This window comes from Chelonoidis abingdonii, chromosome 2, assembly GCF_003597395.2.
Source record: "Chelonoidis abingdonii isolate Lonesome George chromosome 2, CheloAbing_2.0, whole genome shotgun sequence".
Taxonomy (NCBI): domain Eukaryota; kingdom Metazoa; phylum Chordata; order Testudines; family Testudinidae; genus Chelonoidis; species Chelonoidis abingdonii.
The window spans coordinates 47,166,642-47,190,718 of NC_133770.1; the positions used below are offsets into that span (position 1 = coordinate 47,166,642).

Genomic DNA, 24,077 nt, shown 5'->3' on the forward strand with positions numbered 1-24,077 from the left:
CAGATGTGCCTATTATAGCAGTTGATGCTTAAATTAGATACACAGCGCTACATAGTTAAAAATCATTTATAAAAGTTAGATGCTTGCAAGTCACCAGGGCCTGATGAAATGCATCCTAGAATACTCAAGGAACTAATAGAGGAGGTTTCTGAGCCTCTAGCTATTATCTTTGGAAAATCATGGGAGACAGGAGAGATTCCAGAAGACTGGAAAAGGGCAAATATAGTGCCCATCTATAAAAAGGGAAATAAAAACAACCCAGGAAACTACAGACCAAGTTAGTTTAACTTCTGTGGCCAGGGACAGATAATTGGAGCAAGTAATTAAGGAAATCTCTGCAAACACTTGGAGATGGTAAGGTGATAGGGGAATAAGCCAGCATGGATTTTGTAAAGCAAAATCGTGTCAACCCATCTGATAGCTTTCTATTGAAGGATAACGGAGCTTGGTTGGATAAGGGAGAGTGGATGTGGTATACCTAGACTTTACTAAGGCATTTGATAACGGTCTTCGCATGATATCCTTATCGATAAACTAGGCCAATATGATTTAGATGGGGCTACTATAAGTTGGCTGATAAATTGGCTGATAAATGTAATTCAAGATAGTTTTACTGGTTCAATTTGTTGGAAAGGTATAACAAGTGGGGGGTTCGCACAGGGGTCTGTTTTGGACGACTCTGTCAATATCTTCATCAACGACTTAGAATATTGGGATAGAAAGTACGCTTATTTAAGTTTGCAGATTGATACCAAACTGGGAGGATTCAACTGCTTTGGAGGACAGAGGGTCATAATTCAAATGATCTGGACAAATTGGACAAATGGTCTGAGGTAAACAGGATGAAGTTTAAATAAGCATACAAAGTGCTCCCTTAGGAAGGACAATCCAATTCCAACGTTACAGAATGGGAAGAGACTGTCCAAGGAGGGAGTATGGCAGAAAGGATTCTGGAGGGTTATAGGGGACCCAAGCTGATTATAGTCAACAGTGTGATGCTGTGCACAAGCAAACATGAATTTTAGGATGGCATTAAGCTGTGTTGTGAGCAAGACATGAGAAGTCATTCTTCCGCTCTACTCTGCCTGGGTTAGGCTCAACTGGAGTATTGTGTGCGCAGTTTCTGGGCACCACTTTCAAGGAAGATGTGGAGAAATTGAGAGGATCCAGAGAAGAGCAACGAAATGATTAAAGGTCTAGAGAACATGAACCTATGAAGGAAGGGCTGAAAGAATGGGTTTGTTTAGTTTGGAAAAGAAAAAAGACTGAGCTGGGACATTGATAGCAGTTTCTAGGTATCTAAAGGGTGTATAAAGGAGGAGGGAAGACAAACTTGTTCATCTTAGATCTCTGAGATAGAACAAGAAGCAATGAGCCTTAAACTGCAGCAAGAGAGGTTTAGGTTGGACATTAGTGAAAACGTTCCTAACTGTCAGGATGATTAAACACTGGAATAAACTGCCTAGGGAGGTTGCATCTCTGGAGATATTTAAGAGTAGGTTAGATAAATGTCTATCAGGGATGGTCTAGACAGTATTTGGTCCTGCCGTGAGGGCAGGGGGCTGGACTCGATGACCTCTCAAAGTCCCTTCCAGCCCTACAATCTATGAATCTATATAAAATATGAATTTTGAAAAGCCTTGGGATGGTGTGATGCTTGCAACTGCATACTAATCTACACTATGAAAAGTTTGATGTAGCAATGGGATTCATGTACTCGGGACTTGCACATAAATAGAATATGAAAAGGAATATAAAACTCTGACTTTTATTTTCTTCTAAGTGCTTTGAAGGAAGTGTTTGTGAACTTACTCATTCATGGTTTCCGTCACTATGATCGCCAGCTAAGAAACGACCTCTTAGTAATAGCCACACTCATAGCTGAAAACCCTGGAGCACCAATGATTGTGAGTATTCATACTTTTGAGCCTTATAGGCTGGTAACATATTAACTACTCTGTTCTGTATGCACTGGATATAGTCCAAACTTAACCATTTTCCTGGGATTTGTTGTATTGTTAAATTCAGTCTATTCTTTCTCTCATGCTTGGCTGTTCAGGGCTTTCCTTCCAGGAAGACTGTTTCTTTTTGTAATTCCCTCTGCCTCAGAGGCACTCAAATCCTTAATACTGTTAGCTCCTGCCCAATAACATAAAGATGATTTGATAGTGAGAAAACAAATACAACTGCAAGGCTTAATAGAAGGGTCCTATTACAGGGAGCCTTGTGTTTAAAACTGTACTCATTGTTTGGAAAATCTAAAGAGTAAGTTTATTACAGTAAGCTGCCTAAGAAATGTCTGTTTACTTCATTACCCACATCTTCTGGAATACTTCATAGCTTTTACGAGAGAGCTGTATGGTTCCTTTTTTTAAATAAGCTAATATTCTTTTACTCTCTGTTTCACAGTTTTAGATTTAGAATTCTAAATGGTCGTGACATAATGAATAAGGAGGCCCATAAATCATCATTCCAGTATTTTTCTGATGACAAAAAGTGCTTTTTGCAATTTGACACTATTGGACTGAGCACAATATGAGCCCAGTAATTGCTGGCTATATCAAGGAAGAGAAGAGCTGTTGTATCTCCTAGGTTATCTGGTCAGCTCTTTGTACTGTCTCTAGTCCTGGAGTTATTGTTGCTCAACTGGCTGTTTGGCAGCTGTAGTTTGCTCACATCCATTTTTTGTCGTGGACTATAACAGCCAAATTTTCAATATGTGGCATCCATTTGAGCACACATCACTCGTTTTCATGTGATCCATTGTAAATTTTATCATTTGAATGTAAAAAGAATATTTACATGCACAGATTGCACACACACACACGTGTGTGTGTGTGTACAAATGAATGCACAAACATTACTCAAATTGGCAAAATCATATGCACACAAATGAAGGGAGTGACTTTGAAAATTTAGCCTTAACTACACTGTGAGACTGTTGTCTTCATCTGTGCCAGATTGGACCAGTGAATGCCAATCTTTTGGGGCTTCCACAGACTTGCATACATTTGTGCAGAATGGAGTATACATTTTGATTAATTGAACCCTTAGATTACCAAATACCCTGTCACCTACTTTGGTAAAATGCTGAATATACTGACAAATGAAATGTTGTCAGGAAAATAGTAAAACTTACAATGAATTTATGTGCTGTGATTTAATTAAAATATTTATTTTGTATGTCTGTTAGGAAAGTGGATTTACTAAGCAGTTAATACTATTAGCAACGTTTAGTGAAGGTAAGATGTCTTATTATTGCACATGTGAAATATAAGTGCTTTTTCCTAATTATCATCTTTTGAATTTCTTGTTTAGCTTTAGTTGTAATTTGGCTATAATTTCCTTCCCAGTTAAAAGCCATAATCCTTTGGTAAAAGGTTTTAAGCTTACCTACAGTTATGAAGACTTTGAGCTGAAAAAATTGCTGTTTAACATGGTTGCAGTCTTAGCGAAAGATCTGTGTGCAGTACAGGTAAGTTGGTCCCAAATTGGTTGTGTAAATAAATGAGAGTTATACTGATCATAGAATATCCTTTGCTATCCATGTCCATATGATCATCTGGAGATGAATAATTCATAATCTTATGCCAGTGCTTAGCCTCAGACCTCGTGCTGATGCTATACTGCAATATAAGGTGCCTCTTTTTTACAGGTTTTGCAAATCTAGTTCAACACTAAAAAAAAATTACCTATTCTGAAAAGCGAATGCTGAACATGACTCAAATGCAGGTGTAGAGTAGGACAAGCCAAGTTCATCGCTGTTTCAGAAACCATGTTTACTGAATTGATGCAGAATATGAACAGTATTTGTCTCCACTGAATTATGATTCAGCACTAGTTTCACTGTACCTGCTCCCATTGCCAACCATGGGTAATTTTCCTAGTACAAACCAGTCCTGTCCTGGGCATTTTCTCCCTGTTTCTGCAGATTCTGACAACCTGAAGGAACCACTGGGCAATGAGTCAGTGAAACTGATGAGAGGCTATCTGAGTGCCTATGGTAGCCAAGAACTACCATCAGTCAAGCTTGTCATTAGTTGCTACTCTGTCTTCCCACCACACACCTGTCTTTGAGCCTTTAATATCAGCATTACACCATACCACCACCATCACCAGCAACAATCAAAACATCCCTGACACCCCATCAAACTTGCCTCCTGTGATGCAGATCCTCCTATCCTCATAACGACTTCAATTTTATAATTATTATTATTGGTTGTATTATTGTAGCAGCTTGAGGTCCTGGTCCATAAGTGGGTCTCCTTTGTGCTAGGGGCCGTACAAAGACCCAAAAGCGGTGCCTGCCTCTATGATTATTTATACCAGATAAGGATGTGGCCCAACAGCTTTATCCAAGACACTAACTAAAAAAACAAAACAACAAAAACCAGTGTGGTGTTAATCACTGAATTAGAACAAAGGGCTTGATCCACTGACCACTATATGAGGTGATAGTAAAGTGACCATTTATCATGCCCAGAGAGAGTCTGTGTGGTGCCTAAATACTGAAGGAGGAAATTGCAAACTGCTGAGTTTAAAAACTATTTTGAAAATTAGTTGACTCAGTCTCTTAGATTTTTTCATATTTACATGTGACATCTTTAAACTATATCTATACCTATTTATCTTTTGAATCTGCAGCTGCTAAATGAGGGTAAAGTGGTGCTGGCTTTGTTCCATTATGTCAAACCAAATGAAAAGCCTGGTGTACATGACTGGTCTGTTGCCCAATATGAAGAATTACAGCTTCATGCAATTGCTACATTAGCTTCAGTAGCTCCATTGTTAGTAGATGACTATATGACCTGTCAAGGGAATACTCGTCTCCTTATGTTTCTAGAATGGTGCGTGGGCCAAGGTGAGTTGACTTTAGACATCTATCTCAATTATATATAATGGCCCTAAAAATACAACACAACTATTAGACAGAAGAACTATAAAACTGATGAACATAGAATACTATTTTCAAAAAATAGTTCATGTAGGAAGTATATCAGTTTTCTCCTCAGTTTTTGAAAAACATAAATAAATAGGAATGAACTCTCGTACTGAAGAAAGTTGCTCTACAGTTTTCTACACAACAGCTCATCCAATGCACCTCTTAGCTGGCCCACATTCCTTTTTTTTATTCCAGTTTTGGGTGTCTCCTGCACAGAAATAAGTAAATTTAATCAGATGAGTATTTTATGGTACAGATAAATATTCACTTAATCTGGTAATCTCCATCTTCCCCCTTTTAAAGACACCATAATAGAGGCTCAACTTAAATGTATACCCCAAATTAAAAAACATAGTAAGAGAACCAAAAAAGTGCCATTGTGGTTAAACAACAAAGTAAAAGAAGCAATGAGAGGCAAAAAGGCATCCTTTAAAAAGTGGATGTTAAATCCAGGTGAGGAAAATAGAAAGGAGCATAAACTCTGGCAAGTGCAGGGCCACCCAGAGGATTCAGGGAGCCTGGAGCAAAGCAATTTTGGGGAGCCCCTTCCATTAAAAAAAAGTTGTTGTAAAACTATACAATATTATATTCTTGTGGGGGGCCATGCAGGGCCTGGGGCAAATTGCCCCACTTGCCCTCCCCCTCTGGGCGGCCCTGGGCAAATGAAGTGTAAAAATATAATTAAGAAGGTCAAAAACGAATTTGAAGAACAGCTAGCTAAAGACTTAAAAAGTAACAGGAAAAAAAATTAAGTAAATCAGAAGCAGGAAGCCTGCTAAACAACCAGTGGGGCCACCGGATGAGCAAGATGCTAAAGGAGAACTCAAGGACAATAAAGCCATTGCGAAGAAACTAAATGAATTCTTTGCATTGCTCTTCACGGCTGAATATATGAGGGAGATTCCTAAACCTGAGCCATTCTTTTTAGGCAACAAATTTGAGGAACTGTCTCAGATTGAGGTATCATTAGAGGAGGTTTTGGAACAAATTGATAAACTGAAACAAGTCACCAGGATCAGATGGTATTCACCCAAGAGCTCTGAAGGAACTCAAATGTGAAATGCAGAACTACTAACTGTAGTCTGTAACCTATCATTTAAATCAGCTTCTGTACCAAATGACTGGAGGATAGCTAGTTTGATGACAATTTTTAAAAAGCGCTCTAGAGATGATCCAGGCAATTACAGCCCGGTAAGCCCAACTTCAGTACTGGGCAAACTGGTTGAAACTATAGTAAAGAAGAGAATTGTCAGACACATAGATGAACTTGGGGATGAGGGGTAATTCAGTGATTTGAGCATTAGTCTGCTTAAACCCAGGATGGTGAGTTCAATCCTTGAGGGGGCCACTTAGGGATCTGGGGCAAAATCAGTAGTTGGTCCTGCTAGTGAAGGCTGGATTTGATGACCTTTCATGGTCCCTTCCAGTTCTATGAGATAGGTACATCTCCATATATACATTTTATTATAATTTGTTGGAAAAGAGTCAACATGGTTTTTGTAAAGGGAAATCATGTCTCAATAGTCTACTAGAATTCTTTGAGGGGAGTCAACAAGCATGTGGACAAGGGGAAACCAGTGCATATAGTGTACTTAGATTTTCAGAAAGCCTTTGTCAAAGCCCCTCACCAGAGGTTCTTAAGCAAAGTAAGCTGTCATGGGATAAGAGGGAAGGTCCTCTCAGGGATTGGCAAATGGTTGAAAGATAGGAAACGAAGGGTAGGAATAAATGGTCAGTTTTCAGAATGGAGAGAGATAAATAGTGGTGTCCCCTAGGGGTCTATACTAAGCCAAGTGCTATTCAGTGTATTCATAAATGATCTGGAAAAAGGGATTAACAGTGGGGTGGCAAAATTTAAAGATAGTTAAGTCCAAAGCAGACTGCGAAGAGCTGCAAAGGGATCTCACAAAACTGGGTGACTAGGCAACAAAATGGCAGATGAAATTCAATGTTGATAAATGCAAAGTAATACACATTGGAAAACATAATCTCGATTATTCATATAAAATGATCAAGTCTAAATTAGCTGTCGCCACTCAAGAAAGAGATCTTGGAGTCATTGTGTATAGTTCTCTGAAAACATCCACTCAATGTGCAGCTGCAGTCAAAAAAACTACCAGAATGTTAGGAATCATTAAGAAAGGGATAGATAATAAGACAGAAAATATAATATTGTCTCCTTTATAAATCCATGGTATTCCCACATCCTGAATACCGCATGCAGATGTGGTCACCCCATCTCAAAAAAGATATATTGGAATTGGAATTGGAAAAGGTTCAGAAAAGGGCAACAAAAATGATAAGGGGTATGAAATGGCTTCCGTATGAGGAGAGATTAATAAGACTGGGACTTTTCAACTTGAAAAAGAGACTGCTAAGGTGGGGATACAATTGAGGTCTATAAAATCATGACCGGTATGGAGAAAGAAAATAAGGAAGTGTTATTTACTCCTCATAACACAAGAACTAGGGGTCACCTGATGAAATTAATAGGGAGCAGGTTTAAAACAGACAAAAGGAAGTATTTCTTCACACAACGCACAGTCAACCTGTGGAACTCTTTGCCAGAAGATGTTGTGAAGGCCAACACTGTGACAGGGTTCAAAACAGAGCTAGGTAAATTCATGAAGGATAGGTTCATAAATGGCTATTAGCCAGAATGGGCAGGGATGGTGTCCTTAACGTCTGTTTGCCAGAAGCTGGGAATGGGAGACAAGGCATGGATCATTTGATGATTACTGTTCTGTTCATTCTCTCTAGGGAACTTGGCATTGGCCACTGTCAGAAGACAGGATACTGGGCTAGATGGATCTTTGGTCTGACCCAGTATGGCTGTTCTTGTATTTTTGTGTTTTTACTTATCCTACTGTTATGCTCATACAAAGCACACAAGGTTTTTTTATAGGGGAAAAGGCAACACACCGCATATATTGACAATACAGCAATTAGTATATGCTTTTTAGTTACATACACACACAGTCCCGCCAGTTGATGTTACAGTTACCAGTCCAGAGTCTGGATTAATGTAGTGGCCAGCCAGATTGATTGCAGAGGGGAGCCGGGTTCTGTCAGTTGCAATTTGATGCTTTGGGAGCTGTTGGCAAGATGAACCCAAAGCCCCAATGGAAAGCACAGTTTTTTGGTTTTTTTTGTTTTTTAAATTGAAGTTTATGGATTTTGCTGTGTTAGTTTATGACCAGTTACTTTTTGATGGCCTAAAACACCTTTGGAGGATTATTTTGTTTAGTTTTGATGTAATTAATTATTTTGTGTTCTAATGGTGTCAGCCTTTATCTCAGGATTGTTAGTTTGCCCCTTTTTAACCATGAATGCGCTCCGATGGTTTTTAAGTGGTAGGTTTTGTTTTGTTTTGTGTTTTTTTTGGCCATTTGGCTTTAACAATGGCCTTTACACTTTTTTTTTTTTTTTTTTTTTTGCTACATGCATTTTTTATTTACATAAACCGTTTTTTACAGAGATCTTTAAATGCTAACAAATAGCAGTGTTTTATGTTGAACAAGAAAGGCATTGTAAATTAGGCTTTACTAAATTTTGCTCTTATTTTTTCCTACCTTGGGGCCTAAGCTTTTGACATTTTTTTAATTTAATTAACATAGACACAAACAAAATCCTATCTGTTACTTGCAAGGCATGAATAAAAAGAAAATGGCTTATACTAGTATTCACTATTCTATTTATTTATTTTTAATACTGTAAGTTTTTACTATAAAACATATACTGTATATAGTCAAAATATAACCAATTATACAGCACAGTACCCATGGTACAACGTAATTCCCCTTTTGACCCTTCGAGAACAATTTCTGAGTGGGTCATATTTTATATAATTGTTTTATAGCAGCATATTGAGATGCAATTTGAGCTTGTGGTTGTAACTTAATAAACTTTTTTTTTTTTGTTTAACAGCACATACAAAACATTACAATTAGGCAAGTAGAGGATAGTACCAAATACAATTAACAATGGATGAGCATAATTGACAATATGCCTTTGGAAGTAGGCGAACAGCCTGTAAAAACATCATACTAATGATATGCAATGAGTTCTTTTTTAGAAGTAGGGATTTTAATTATATTTTTATTTGCATGTGTTGTTTGGAGAATTTGGGTTTTTTTACCTTTTTTTGCAAAAACTGAGTTATTTTTGCTTTTAGAAGCAGATGATTAGCTAATTTCTGCCCATTTAAACCATCCTAATTAGCACAGTACCCATGGTACAACACTATTGGAACACAGATTCCTTTGAAAAAAACTAATCAGTAACTTTATTGAGATAACTAAACTAAATTGCTGAAATAATTAAAAATTCTCATTTAAACACATTTGTTATGGTAATAAAGTATAGGCATAAGTATTTTACGGTTTCTTATTAGAAAATTATTTTTAAGCAAAAAGTTGTTGTAATACGGGATTAGTTACTTTGGTTTTGGTTTATTTGAAACCTGCAAAATAGCAGCTGAAAGCATAGCTTTATTTTGAATCTACACTGAATTGCAAAAGCAGATGTTCATTTGATTTATCCACAGATCCCTTCTTCGGTCAAGGTAACTGTTTCCATGGTGCAGGTGGTCGTGGCAACAAATTTGCACAGATGCGCTACAGTCTGAGAGTCCTGAGACCTGTGGTGTCCCTTTGTGACGAAGCTGTGAACCTCGATCTTTGTGATCAGGGAGCAATTAACCAACTGTTGGGTAAAGCACAATTTATGTTATGATATTTATCCAATATATAGTGCATTCTTCTGTTGAATATACATTGTGCCAAGTGGTACAGATACTAGTTCATAGATATTAACACTTGAAGGTTGTCATTAATTAACAGCTTTGACTCTTATCTGAGATACTTCCCTTTTTTCATTTAAAAAAGGAATTAATCTCTTTCATGAAATATTTCTGTCAAAGCATGGTCTCTTGATCAGTAAGACATATCCAGATCACTCCATGTTCTTGTGCTTTAGTTTTTAATACATGTCCCCAACTGCTGAAAAATTTCAATATGTGAGGGCACGAGTGGGGGGAAAAGTGAAAACAATGTAAAAATTCATTGATTTAATTTGTTTTAATGTTGTGACACTACTACACACACACAAAAAGTAGAATACTTCTGTAAAGCCAAGGGATATAATTTGTAAAGTGCAAGCCATCTAATTATTATTCTTGGTAGTCCATCAATCCGATGATGACAAATCTGTGCAGATCATCTATTGTTGGTCTCATGTGTGCCCTCTGATGACTGTACAAGCCAATTCTAGAGGTGCACATTTTCCTGCAGATGATGTATGGGGAGTTCGCAGTCAGTGGATTGTGCGCTGCTGATGTTCTGTGACGTCGTTCGCGTGCCTCTTGTAGCCGCCGGGAGCAGTCTTCCTCAAAGGCGATGCAGGTATTTCTAACTGTTGCACGCCACTGTGTTCTGTCGCTGGCAGGATCCTCAAGGTCCCTAGGTTTGATACTGCTGTACTGCAGATTGGCTTTGATGGTGTCCTTATAATGTTTCCGTGGACGACCTATATGCCAGATGCCCTGGGAGAGCTCACCATACAGAAGCTGGCGGGAGATTCTGTTGGTGTCCATGCGGCTGACATGACCAGTCCAATGTAGCTGTGACTTGATGATCATCATTTTGATGCTTGTCATCTGGACTCTCTTGAGGACCTCAAGATTGGGCACTTTGTCTTGCCAGCGGATCTTCATGATGTTGCAGAGGCAGCGCACATGGAATGCTTCAAGCTGCTTGATGTGACACTTGTATAGTGTCCACGTTTCACACCCGTACAAAAGAGATAAGAGAACAGCTCTGTACACAAGCAGTTTTGTTGACATCCAGATGTTGTGGTGGTTTAAAACTTTGACACGCAGACAGCCAAGTGCCTGGCTTGCTTTGGATATTCGTGCATTGATCTCATTATCCAGTGATCCATCACTGGATAAATACCCGGGTAGTGTCAAATTCTCCACTACTTTAAGATGAGTGCCGTCAATGGAGATACTCGGGACAGAAGCATTTGATCCAGGTGCAGGTTGATGAAGAACTTCTGTCTTTCCGAGGCTGATAGTTAGTCTGAAGAGTTGTGAGGCCTCAGCAAACTTGTTGACAATGTGCTGAAGATTATTTTCAGTGTTAGCCATGAGGGCACAGTCGTCGGCAAAGAGTGCCTCAAGAAGGAGTTTCTGCACTGTCTTAGTCTTTGCGTTCAGGCGACGGAGGTCAAAAAGTGAACCATCGTGCCGGTATTCCAAGTGTATACCTCGGTCCAGATCTTTCATTGCATGGTTAAGGGCACATGCAAAGAACAGGTTAAATAGGACAGGAGCAAGAACACATCCTTGTTTCACGCCATTGGTGATGTTGAAGGGGGCTGATGTGGCTCCATCAGACAATGCTTCGCCTGTCATGCTGTCATGAAAAAGGCGTATAATCTGGACAAATTTTCTTGGGCAGCCAAGTCATGTTAGAATGGTCCAAAGGGCTTCCCTGTTGACAGTATCAAACGCCTTTGTCAGATCTATGAAGACAGCATACAGGTGCATATTCTGTTCAGTGCACTTCTCTTGTATTTGTCTGACAGCAAACACCATGTCGACTGTGCTCCGGCCAGGTCGGAAACCACATTGATTTTCAGATAGATTTGCCTCGGAAATACTGGCTATTAGACGGTTCAAGATGATGCGGGCGATGATCTTCCCACCAACGGAGAGGAGGGATATGCCTCTATAGCTTCCACATTCTGTTTTGCTGTCTTTGTTCTTGAAAAGAGAGATAATAGTAGCGTCGCCGAGGTCCTGTGGTATGTTTTCATCCTCCCAGATGCTGATGATCATGCTGTGGAATGCTGCTAATGCTGCTGGACCAGCTGCTTTGTATCTCTCTGTTGGTATCCCATCTTTTCCAGGAGCTTTTCCTGAACTCATCTGGCTAACTGCTTTCTTAATCTCATCTACAGTGGTAGAAAGTCAAGATCTGTCAGAGCAGGTTGTTGTGGAATTTCATTGAGGACATTATTATTCATGGTTGATGGTCTATTGAGAAGGTTGCTAAAGTGTTCTCGCCATCTTTCACTGATGCCTTCTTTATCTTTAATCAGTGTTGTGTTGCTCTCATCAAACAATGGGTTGGTCCTTGGTTTAGAAGGTCCATAGACAGTCTTAATAGCACTAAAGAACATCTTTGAGTTGTGAGTCTCAGCATTGAGCTCAATTTCTTTGGCTTTGCTCTCCCACCATTTGTCTTGTATCTGACGGAGGTCTTTCTGTGTTTTGCTCTGAAAGTACTTGAAATGGTCCCGTTTAGAGACTGAGGAAGGGTCATTCTGCCATTCGATAAAGGCTTTTCTCTTTACTTCCAGTGCTGAGCATATTTCTTCTTGGTTCTCATCAAATCAATCCTGATGCGTTCTTTTCTTTGGTCCAAGAGATGTTATTGCTGTGTCAGTCACTATCTGCTTGAACTGGTCCCACTTTTCGGTTACAGTACCAATCAATTGTCCGTGGGATGTGAGTTTGTCATCAAGACTCCTCTGGAAACACTAAGCATCCTTCAGTTTGGCTATGTTAAAGCAGGTCGCACATGCTTAGGGCGTTTGTGCCGAGAGGGAGCGATGTGAAGTTAAAGAGACATCCTGACTAATCTGTGATCTGTCCAGCACTCTGCGCCTCGCATTACTCTGGTGATCATTACATCTCAGATGTCTTGCCTTCTGACAATGGCATAATCTATTAGATGCCACTGTTTGGACCTAGGGTGCATCAACCCTGTTTTGTATTTGTCCGTTTGTCGGAACAGAGTGTTGATAATGGTCAGGTCATTTTCAGAACAAAGGCTCAAAAGGTATAGTCCATTGCTGTTCATTTTGCCTACACCATGTGGCCCGGTTACTCCTTTCCAGTTCTCGCTGTCAGCCCTGACTCGGGCATTGAAATCTCCAAGTGGAGTAGTTTGTCTGTTACAGGTGTGGCCTTGATCAGTCTGTCGAGATCTTCATAGTATTGTTCCTTTGAGTTGTCAGAGCATGTTAGAGTGGGTGCATATGTGCTGGTGATGGTGGCATGACATTTGGCATTTAGTGGGAAGCATAGTTTCAGCAATCTTTTATTGATACCCACTGGAAGGTCTGGGAGTTGATGCATCAATGAGGTTTTTATTGCCGGACCAACCCCATGTATTCTGTCCTCTGTCTCAGTCTTACCCTTCCAGAAGAAGGTGTAACCACTTCCTGGTTCGCTCAAGGAACCTTCCCCAGGCAATCTTGTTTCACTTATATGCCGCTATATCGATGTTGTAGCAGGCTAGTTCTTGAGCAATGAGAGCTGTCCTTCTCTCAGGTTTTGCAACAGCTTCTCGATCCATGAGGGTACGAACATTCCATACACCAATGGTAAGTTTCCTCAAATTTTTCTTTTGGTTTCGGCCGCAGGTTGGGTTAAACTACCAGCCGTGGCTTGCTGGCCAGTTGTTGTAGGGCAGGCAATTTTTAGACCACCTTTTCTAGGCCCCTCCCTTACTAGGGTGAGCAGGGGTGTCCTGAAGAGGGCTGCTCAGATGCCTGGGATGCTGCTGGGCAACTCTACTGCCCCAGGCACAGAGCTGGACGACCCCCTAGCCACAGGCCACCTGCGTGCAGGATTGGGACTACGACTCCCAGTGGTAACCTCCACCTGTCGCTTTGCCCCTCCCCCATCGCTGCAGGACTTGGGTGGTATGATGATTTGCACAGGACCTGTGCGTGAAAGCTTTTTAAGTGGTAGAACCGTTGCCCGGGAGCAATCCCACTCTCTCGACCTTAGAAGCCAGACACCAATGGTACGAAAAATCATCACGACTGGTAACTTCTTTGGTTGCAGTGGATGGTCTTGACGTCTTTTGTGCCTCGTCAAGCCCTTCGCTGTCCACAAAGTGTTGCAGAACCACCTTCTTGGCTGTTGGATCTTAGTGATCTCTTTCACCCAGTCCACCGGAGCTGATGTTGCATGTAGGGTAGGCATATCCCTAATTCACTGAGGGTTTGAGTCCCATCAGTTACACTCACCTGGTTTAGCCAGCCTGTCAAAGCCATTGCCCGGGGTGTGGCCACTGTGCATGCTGCAGCTACTTGGAGCCACAAGTGAGAGCTGAGTGATAGGTGGGGATCAAAGTGGACGGACCACCCCCGAAGGGGTACGACAAGTCCCCCCCCATCAGAGGTACTACCCCTCCCTGGGCACTCCATACACCCCAATTATTATTATTATTCTGGTAACACCTAGGGACCCCAATTACGGACCAGGGTCACACTGTGCTTGGTACCCTACAAACACATAACACAAAGATTGCTCAAACTTGCTCTGGAGGGTGGAGAGAGAGAGTAGTTTAGCATCCATCTTAATTCATTCTTTATCGTTTTTTGGTGAGAATACTCACAAAGGTATGCAGACTCAAAGGTCATGAACAAGAATCCTATGATAATTTTTGACCAGAATTGACTGAACTGATCTGAATCCATGATTTAATAATAATATCTTTGTCTCCTATAGCACTTTTTGTCAGTAAATCTGAAAGCACTTCACAGTTTAGGAGTGAAAGGTTGTGGATCCCATTACTGTTTTGCATTCTCTGAACTCCCATGTAATTTACATGCATGATTATGGCTCTGATCCTTGCCTGCTGAAATCAATGGCAGAAGTCCAGTTGACTTGGATAGGAGCAGGGTCAGAGACTGTGACCCTAATTCTCATTTACACTAAGACCATTTTAAAGCACTCCGGCGGAAATGTAACTCAGACTCATTTTCACTGCCAGAGTGGTATAAAGGGGCCTTAGTGTAAATGCAGAATCAGCACCTACACTTAAGTCTTTTCTCTGATAAATGTTGTGCCAGGAGAATAAAGGAGAGAAATGCAGAGTAAAGCTGCTGTTCTTCTGTCCCAGTCTGCACTTCAGACCCCTTCTTAGTCCAATATATGATACCTACTATAATGTACTATTTATTATTTTTAATTTGTGTCAGTTGTGAAATCATGAATTATTTACAAAGTTCTTTTTGTTTTGTTTTGATTTTTAAATAAAACTTGTAGGAGTGCAGCAGAACCAAAATTGGAGCAATCTAATGATGGCATGATGTGGAAGATAGGGAATGTCTTATATAGAAATTCAATTTTGGAAAGAAATAAAGGGTTTAATGTCCTTCGATGAAAATCTTGTCCCACTGAAGTCTAATGGAAAAACACTCATTCATTGCAGTGGAGCCAGGATTTCACCCCTTATTTTGGATATCCAATTGTGGAGCTTTAATTTATCCTGGGAGAGTACTTAAGTGGTCTTGTCTACTTGGGGAGTTATCTTGTGGCAAGCCAGGATGTGAATCTACGGCACACCAGCTTGCTGTACACTAACTGGTTATACGGATACTACTACAGTACAGTGATAGTCCTGGAGTGCTGCATAGTAGTCTGTTCTCTGTACGCTAAGCTGTACTCTGGGACTTTCACCGCTTGGTATCCACATGGCAAGTTAGTGCACAGCAAGCTGGTGTACTGTAGATTCACACCTGGTTTGCAGCGCAGTAGTTTGCTTTGTGAACAAGCCTGTAGTTCTACTGGCTTTAGTCCATGAGGATAAAGGTTACACAGTCTACTCCTTAATTTTCATTGTTAGCAACTAATTTTCATTCAGGAGTACTACAGGTGGTGTGAGATTTTGTGAAGCTCAGTAAATAAATCTTGTATAGCACACATGGATTGTGTTAGACAATAGAGTACTTGCACTGGAAAATTTTATTTTAAAAATATCAGCAAAGGTAGTAACTGGTTATAACTAAGTTTTCTGTGTAAAACAGGACACTCATGTTTTTAATTTGTCATTCCAGATATCTTAAAGCATATAACAAACAAATCTAAAGAAAAAGAAGATGCCATTGTACTGGAAATTCAAACTGATATATTACTTATCTTGTCTACTCTCTGTGAAAATGATCTTCATAGAAAGGTAATCCTACTGCATTATTCTGTGAGAAAAGTCAAAATATATTTTTATTTAAATTACACTGCCATTTTCTTCAAAGATAAGTATCATTTGTAGTTCACCACTCATGAATCAAAGGCTCTCTGACAACTAGTTTCAGTGGTGTTCCATTTTACTTCCATCATCTTACTCATAGTCCTTTTGAGCAGTTGACTGAACCCTGCTGATACCATTTTGCATCATCTAAATAAAGGGATGAAAATATGTTTGTTGGGCTGAAGAAATAGTGAGATAGGAAGGACTTACAGTATCAAAAACTGAAAATCTATGTTAACACTGTAAATATAAGGAAAAAATTCTCCTCTAGTTCGTGAGGAAGAACTAATACAGATACAAGGAACATGATTTAGTTTTTGTTTCTTTGAGATTTTGTGTGTATTTAGGAAAAATACAGCTTTGATTAATGTCTTAACAGGAACTGTTTGGCTGTGAAGGAGTGGATATACTTATTTCATTCATGAAGATGGATCCAAATAAGTTATATAGTGGATTAGGTCATAATCGACTCCTTTTTAGCACATTAGACAGTTTATGGTAAGCGTGGAACTATTTTAACAACAGTAATTGTTAAAAGGAAGTCGTCTATTTTATGTTTATAAGGTTGTTACTCTTCTCTAGACATGAAGACCTTTCTCTCATTTAAGGTGCTTAAATGTTCATTATGCTATTTGACTAAATTATAATAATAAAAATATTTTTGTACACAATTCATACTAGATCTGGGGCTCAATCCTTCATCCTAGTTTCACCCATAGCAGACAGAAAGGTGCCCTAAAAGAGCAGCTGAAGATTTTTCCTGTGCAAGGAAAATTCTTGGATTGCACAAGCAATAGTTGACTCTAGGCCACCCACTTCCTCCTCCCACTCTTGACACAGGTGTCCTGTTGGGAGTAAGGAAGGGCCATGCCAAAGTGGGAGGTGGAGCACCTTGTGAACTCATCCTCAGTTGGCACACCTACTGGGTACAAGTAGTATCTCTTGTACTGTGAGCTGTTTCTACCCCTAGGCAACCCAGGAATGAGGTAGTAGAAAGGTGTCTTTGAGCTGTACTGAATGAAGATTGCATCATTGATATGCAAAGAAGTTCTTTAGGCACTGGTTTCAATCTTCAGATGTTGTTGACCATGAACGTGAAGAAGTAAAAGTGTCTCTAAGGGTATGTTCACACTGGCAACTTTCTGCACCACAAGTTATATCACTTTTATTAAAACGATGGAATTAAACCACTGTTGCATGTCCACACTTTGCTCCTTGTGATACTGGAGCGCATCCACATTAGCAGCTCTTGCAACAGCAAAGACAGCCATGCCTTGTGGTAGCTATCCCACTGTGCAAGTGGCTGCAGGGTGCTTTGGGAAGGGTTTGCAATGCCTCATGGGGCAGGCACAATGTCACATGATGCAGGTTTCCCAATCCCATTGTTCCACGGGCATCCTACTACATCGCCAGCTGCTTTTCAACTGAAGTTTTTTTGGGGGGGGAGAGTGTGTGACAGGGACTGTGTGTGTGTGGAGGGAGGGAGAGTGACTGACTGTGTTTTGCGGGGCAAAGAATGTATCAGCGTGCTGCTTTGTAAGTTTAGACAGCAGCAGGAAGCAACCAGTCCTGAGGCTGGGGGAGGGGGAAACCCCCGACATCAGCCCCCGCCTCCCTCCCTGTGCTCTCTACACAGCAATCTCTCTCTCACATACACACACACACACACACACACCTCTTTGTGTTCAACAGCACGAGCATTCCACATTAATGGTTTGCTTTGTGTTCTGGAGCAGATCAGCACAGCACCCTCTCAGAAACCGTGCTTTGAAAGGGGAGGGGCACATGTCTCCAGGGCATCCAGGTTCAAAACAATGAGCATAGCAGTCGCTTGAGGCATTATGGGACAGCTCAGGAGGCCAACTACAGTGCAGAAAGCAATCTAGTGTCTACACTGGCAATAGAGTGCTGGAGCCTCTGTGCAAATAGCCTTAGGACTCTCGTCAAGATGGGGATTTTTGCAGCACTGCAGCTGAGGAGTTTCTGCACAAAAAGTGGCTTGGCAGTGTGTACATGTATGCAGTTTGAGCGCAAAAAGCTGCTTTACTGCACAGAAACTTGCCAGTGTAGGCAAGCTCTTAGTCTCCCCTGGTCCTGATGCTGGCTGGAGCCCAAATGAGGTTGCTCTAACCTACAACGGCTGAAACAAACCTTACCAAAAAAATTCTGAAATTTAAAATTAGTGGCTTCTTCAATCAAATTTTTAACAAGTGTATTTATTTTTTCTGTTACAAGCAATGTAGAGTTAATATATTTAAATGCAGCGATAAAGTGATGGGTACTGTACCACTTTTCTGTTTTCTAGTAAACATCCTATAATCTATGATTTTTATGCCACACATTAAAGCACATTGTCTGCATGTTTGCTAGGATGTTGTATAGCATGAAAATTCTTATTTCTAATATGGATGTTATGTCCATTTAAGGTGCTGTGTCATGGGATGTTACATCGCAGAGGATTATTTTCTCGAAAAAGAGGGCATTTTTCTCCTTCTGGATTTATTGACAGTAGGTATTATTATCAGAGAATAATATTAGTACTAAAACATAGAAAAATAGCAACTTTTTCCTTTTTGTTATTGCTCCTCCTGAGAGTAACACATCAGTGTACAATATCATGTGAACCCCAGAACAGTTAATTCACTCATTGTAAGTACCTGCACTCCAGGGTACATGCACATATCATACAAGTTTCTCATTTTATCTTTGTTCTTTTAAAAAATATTTGCCGGTGAAATCAATAGAGATACACTTGAGCATGCCCTTAAGTGCCTTGATGAATTAGGAACTTAAAAGGTGCTTTATAGACAGATGGCTATCATTTTCCTATTGGCAACCTAACGTACTCACATAAAACTTGTGGGCCTTCCACATGCCAGTGCATGTGGAAGTTTTTTTAAAGTAATTTTGACAACCAGTTTTGAACAGTTGGTCCATAGGATTTCTCTGTTTTGGCTATGAAGATGGAATTCCTTTGTGTTCTAAACTACTTTCAACTCTTTTCCCTGGTCCTCGACAAAGTTAAAACAAAAGAACATATGCAACCTAATTCTTGGAATATTGGTTGAATTTTGTGACAATGCTAAAACTGCTTCTCACATCGACACCTGGCGAGGGAAAAAAGATCAGACTGCAGCTAGCCTTTTAATACATTTGTGGAAACAAGAGGAGGTGGAGCTGGAAGTCAAACATGATCAAGATGGAAGAATTGTTGGTAAGGGTTAGCAGACTTTAAACCATCTGTGTGCGGTTTCATTGAATAAAGTAGAAAATAAATTATTCTTCTAACAACTGAGTCCTCGAAATATAAATAAATTTTAGTAAATTTCATTCCTATGTCAGTGCTTCTTCATCTGACCAACCTCAAAATGCCTACATATAAAGTTTTAATTTTGTTATACAGGTTTGCCACTTGGTGGCATTTTCTTCATTACCTGGCAAGAGAACTATCTTTAATATCCTTAACTATCCATTCTTTTTTAATGATTGACAGTTGAACAGCTTCATTCTGCAGCTGTATATCAGTTGTGTCCTTAAGGATTGTTCTGTCATATTTCAGAGTTTACTTGAAAGTGGTTTTCCTCTAATACTGAGAGCTTCCTGCAAATAACTTATACAGATATAAAATGTGAAATAGCAAGAAAGGGAAAGTTTTATTGTCAAAAGAAGTTATCAGTATTAATCAGCATTTCCTGGCCCAAATTTTGTCCTATCTGACACCAAATCAATGGAGCTATTTTAGGTTTGTGCGAGTATACATTAAATGAAATGACTACCCCAGTTTTGGAGGTGACCAAGGATAAAAAGTGAAATATACCAGTATATAGTGGTTGGCTAACATTAAACCATATAGCCTATTTTTAAAAAATTATAGAAGTTTAATAACGTGTAATCTGACACTTGTTAACTTTTTGTGTGTATGTGTGTGTGTTTATGAAATTATTAGATGCAAAGAAAGCTTTAGTTGGCAGCTTCCAAGAACGACAAGGAGTGATCCCAATGCCTGCCAACTGCCCCAGCATTGCTATCATGGAAGTGTCTGAAAATACGAGAGCAAAAATTTATTCTGTATTATGCAAGCTAGGTAAGGATACACATTGCATCCCACTTTTCAAATTTGTCATTAATCTGAACTTCACCAGCAGCACAATATTGACCTTGCTATACATGCTTGACCTACACTCAGGTTAGATATCAGGAAAAACTTTCTAACCATAAGGGTAGATAAGTTCTGGAATAGGCTTCTAAGGGACATTGTGGAGTCCCCATCATTGGAAGCTCTTAAAAACAAGTTGACAAACACCTGTCAGGGATGGTCTAGCTTTACTTGGTCCTGCCACAGCACAGGGGGGTGGACTTGATGACGTCTCAAGGTCCCTTCCATCCCTACATATCTATGATTCACAGACAACATCTCCATATTGCTTCTGTAATTCAGAACACCAGATGTGAGAAACAAATAGCATGAAAATGGATTATACAAAATTGGAAAGCTATTTACAGAATTTAAAACTGTGTGGCATACCTCTCAAAGAAGCCATGTCACATACTGTTTTTTTGTCTGATATGGCAGATACAAAAAATCTGTTGTTAAGACATTTCCTTTCATGCCATGCTACATGTCACAAAATGCTTTAAAACTGTAAAATTATGTAAAACATACTCTAATAAACATATACTACAGTGTTGGGCTACAAGTATTTTGTGAATGTGAGATTTATAGTGAGATTTGGGCAAATATAGTATCTGAACAATTCAAAATTATGTTAATTGGATATTATTATTGAAATTCAACATGCACAAAAGTGAGAATTCAAAGTCCTAGTAGCTGTACTTGTCTCCACCATCTCTGTTTACATTTATTCTTAGTAACGTTTTATAAACTACAGGAGTCATTCTGTTTTCAAGGCTGAGTTCAGGAGTTAGAAGAGGCTCTCAGTATAAATCCCTGAAAGAAAGTACCAAAATCCCTGTAGTATGACTCTCCTGTTGGCTACTTCTCAGCTGAACAGCTCTGCTCCTCCATGATTCGTCACTTTACTGGAGACACAGTATCATGCTTCTCAGTAAGGAAGGAGTTAGCTGCGTCTATGCCTTATGGTAGGGGTGGCCAATCTGTGGCTCCGGAGCCACATGCAGCTCTTCAGAAGTTAATATGCGGCTCCCTATATAGGCACTGACTCCGGGGCTGGAGCTGCAGGCGCCAACTTTCCAATGTGCCAGAGGTGCTCACTGCTCAACTTCTGGCTCTGCTACAAGCCCTGCCCCCACTCCACCCTTTCCCACCCCTTCCCTTGAGCCTGCCATGCCCTCACTCCTCCCACTCCCACCCAGAGCTTCCTACACGCCACAGGGCTGCCCAGAGGATTCAGGGGGCCTGGGGTCTTCAGCAGCGGGGGCCCCCGCTTCAGTGGCAATTCGGCACTGGGGGGGTCCTTCTGCTCCAGTCCCATCACCAAAGTGCCCTGAAGACCCGCGGCAGGACCCCCCTGCCGCCAAATTACTGCCGAAGACCCGGCACTTCGGTGGTGGGACCAGAGCGGAAGAAGCTCCGGGGGCCGGGCCCCGCAAGAGTTTTCCAGGACCCCCTGAGCAAGTGAAGGACCCAGCTCCAGAGGCCCCGAAAAACTCTCATGGGGTCCCCTGCAGGTCCCAGGGCAAATTGCCCCACTTGACCCCCTCCAGGCAGCCCTGACATACCACAAAACAGCTGGTCGGCAGGTGTGGGGAGGGGAGAGGGAGGCGCTGAGCAGCAGTGCTGCTAATGGGTAGGAGGCACTGGGATCGAGGGGCAGAAGCTGATTGCTGATGTATTACTGTGACTCTTTGGCAATGTACATTGGCAAATTTTGACTCCTCAGGCTCAGGTTGGCCACCCCTGCTTTATGGAATCTGACTCTAGTTTAAATAGAGGAACATTTCCTTGCCACACAAGAATAGCAGAGACATAACACCAGCCATGGCAATACAAGTGATATGAAGGTTGTGTGAACACCCAGATGTAAAGCATTAAAACAGAATGATTTAGTTATAGGGAAGTGGCTAGCTTATCACCAGAAGCCAGCACAAGTAATTGACAGGATTAGAAGAGTGGTGAAGATACTATACACATTTGTGACACCAGTGTTGCATTTGATAACATTGTGTCACACTTAGTAAGTCTCATGGTGTATTGTCTTACATTTTAAAAGACAAATAGATGATGTCATTCATATCTACATAATAATTAACAATACTTTTCTAGGCTTTGAAAATTTGCCTGGTTTATCTGCTAAGGATTTTGTCACACTTGCTATCATACGTCGATATCTTGACTTCAAAGTGAGTATTTTTTAAAATATTACTACTTTACCATCATTTGCACATACACAAAAAATACAAGAAAAATAAAAATGTATTACCGCTGAAGAACCCCTTAATAACTGCAATATATACAAGTTATAAATTAGATTTAGCATACAACCCTCAAAAGTTTTTTCTGACTTACTCTTCTTGAGCACTCGTGCATGCATGTGTGCATGCGCACATTATGGCAACTTGTTATTGCCCCCTAATAAGGCAGTTTTGTACCACAAAAGATCGTGTGGCTGCAGATTTACACCCTGGTTCAACTCTCTGAAGACAAGCCCTGTGTAAGCATTCTGGAGAATAAAACTTAACAAAAGGAGAGCGGGGAGGATATACAGATTGTATTTTGTATTTTCAGAAATAAACGTAAGCCTTTTTTAAAAATAGTCTGTCTGTTTAACACAAAGGTCGGAGAAGTCTGGAGTGAAATATGTGCAGAACTAAAAGAAGAAACATTCAGACCAGTCACTCCTGATGAGGAAGCCTTGAAAGTTATTTCAGAGGCATCAGAAAATGTTGGAAAGATGGTTGCCACTCTCCAGACTCAAATGCTTGAAAGTCAACAGCGCCAGGAACTCCAGGAGGAAGAAAAGGTTTACTCCAAGGTAAGACATGAAGTATTTTAGTCAAGAAAAGTCCATTTACTTCAGTATAAATTATTTTGCTGACTATATTTTTGTATTAGTAAGATTCTCTTGTTTAACAGAGTTCAAAGTCACACCATATTTGCATTAAGGTATTCTCTTCAGATTTCATTAGCAGTTAAAATGAAATTTTTTAAAATCTTAATTTTATTTCTCAAGTATTATAATTTTGTCAATATTTAATTACCACTATGTAAGAAACAACTGTGCAGTGTATCACCACTGGTAGAATCAAAATAATAATCATACTACTGTGTTTGTTAGGTCTGTCTCTCGTCTTTTGCAGAAGAGGAAAGAGCAAGTTTATAATAATTGTAAAGCAGCCATTATAAATAGATCTTTCTACTAATAAAACTCTAAGGGCTGTATTTACACTTGCAGAGGTACATTTTTCCAAAATTGAGTTGAAACATGATTAGTGGTAAAACTGATTCCAATACAGTTTAACATGCACAGGATGAATAATGGATTTTTTTGATTCACTGGCAGTTTTGGAAACATAGGAGACAGGGGAGAGAAGTCCTCTTGGGTCAGTGCATTGTAAAGTCCAAAAATATTTCACACTAAAATGAATTGAAATGGTTTGATAGTACTGAAACAAAAAACTTCAAGTCAAAATGTTTCAGTAATGTCAAAACAAAACATTTCAGTTACACCCAAAAAAATATACTTTAGACTTTCATGCATCTTGGCAAAAGCAAGCAAAGGATTCACAAAATGGCTGGAGGAGGAAAAGATGGAAGTGGTGCTTCCCTTATAAGCTTTAGCCCTGTGGCGAGGGCACTCATTTGAGATATGGGAGACTTGGGTTCAGAGCCTTTCTCCCATCAGGCATAGGTAGGAACTGAACCCAGGTCTCCGACACCCCAGGTGAATGTGCTACCCATTGGACTAAAGAGAGGTACCAGCACTAGCCTGTCTCTTCCTCTTTTGAGACTCTTTTGCTTGCTTCTGTCAAAAGGCCTAAAAATGAAAAGGAATTTTTTCAGATCATAGAACTGGAAGGGACCTCGAGAGATCATCTAGTCCAGTCTCCTGCACTCAAGGCAGGACTAAGTATTATCTAGACCATCCCTGACAGGTGTTTGTCTA

The 24,077-nt window shown here is 40.2% G+C and overlaps 1 protein-coding gene across 2 annotated transcripts in view; it reads left to right on the forward strand.

Moving 5' to 3' along the window:
* The window catches only part of CFAP69 (cilia and flagella associated protein 69), a 51,918-nt gene that overhangs the window by 13,527 nt on the left and 14,314 nt on the right, over positions 1 to 24,077 (forward strand). For both annotated transcript variants that reach the window (XM_032798139.1, XM_032798140.1), the window contains 12 exons: positions 1,784 to 1,907; positions 3,194 to 3,242; positions 3,354 to 3,475; positions 4,645 to 4,861; positions 9,489 to 9,653; positions 15,803 to 15,921; positions 16,373 to 16,491; positions 18,420 to 18,501; positions 19,015 to 19,207; positions 19,940 to 20,077; positions 22,238 to 22,314; positions 22,749 to 22,946. In XM_032798139.1, coding sequence (XP_032654030.1) covers positions 1,784 to 1,907; positions 3,194 to 3,242; positions 3,354 to 3,475; positions 4,645 to 4,861; positions 9,489 to 9,653; positions 15,803 to 15,921; positions 16,373 to 16,491; positions 18,420 to 18,501; positions 19,015 to 19,207; positions 19,940 to 20,077; positions 22,238 to 22,314; positions 22,749 to 22,946 — 1,603 coding nt within the window. The remainder of the gene's footprint in view (positions 1 to 1,783; positions 1,908 to 3,193; positions 3,243 to 3,353; positions 3,476 to 4,644; positions 4,862 to 9,488; positions 9,654 to 15,802; positions 15,922 to 16,372; positions 16,492 to 18,419; positions 18,502 to 19,014; positions 19,208 to 19,939; positions 20,078 to 22,237; positions 22,315 to 22,748; positions 22,947 to 24,077) is intronic.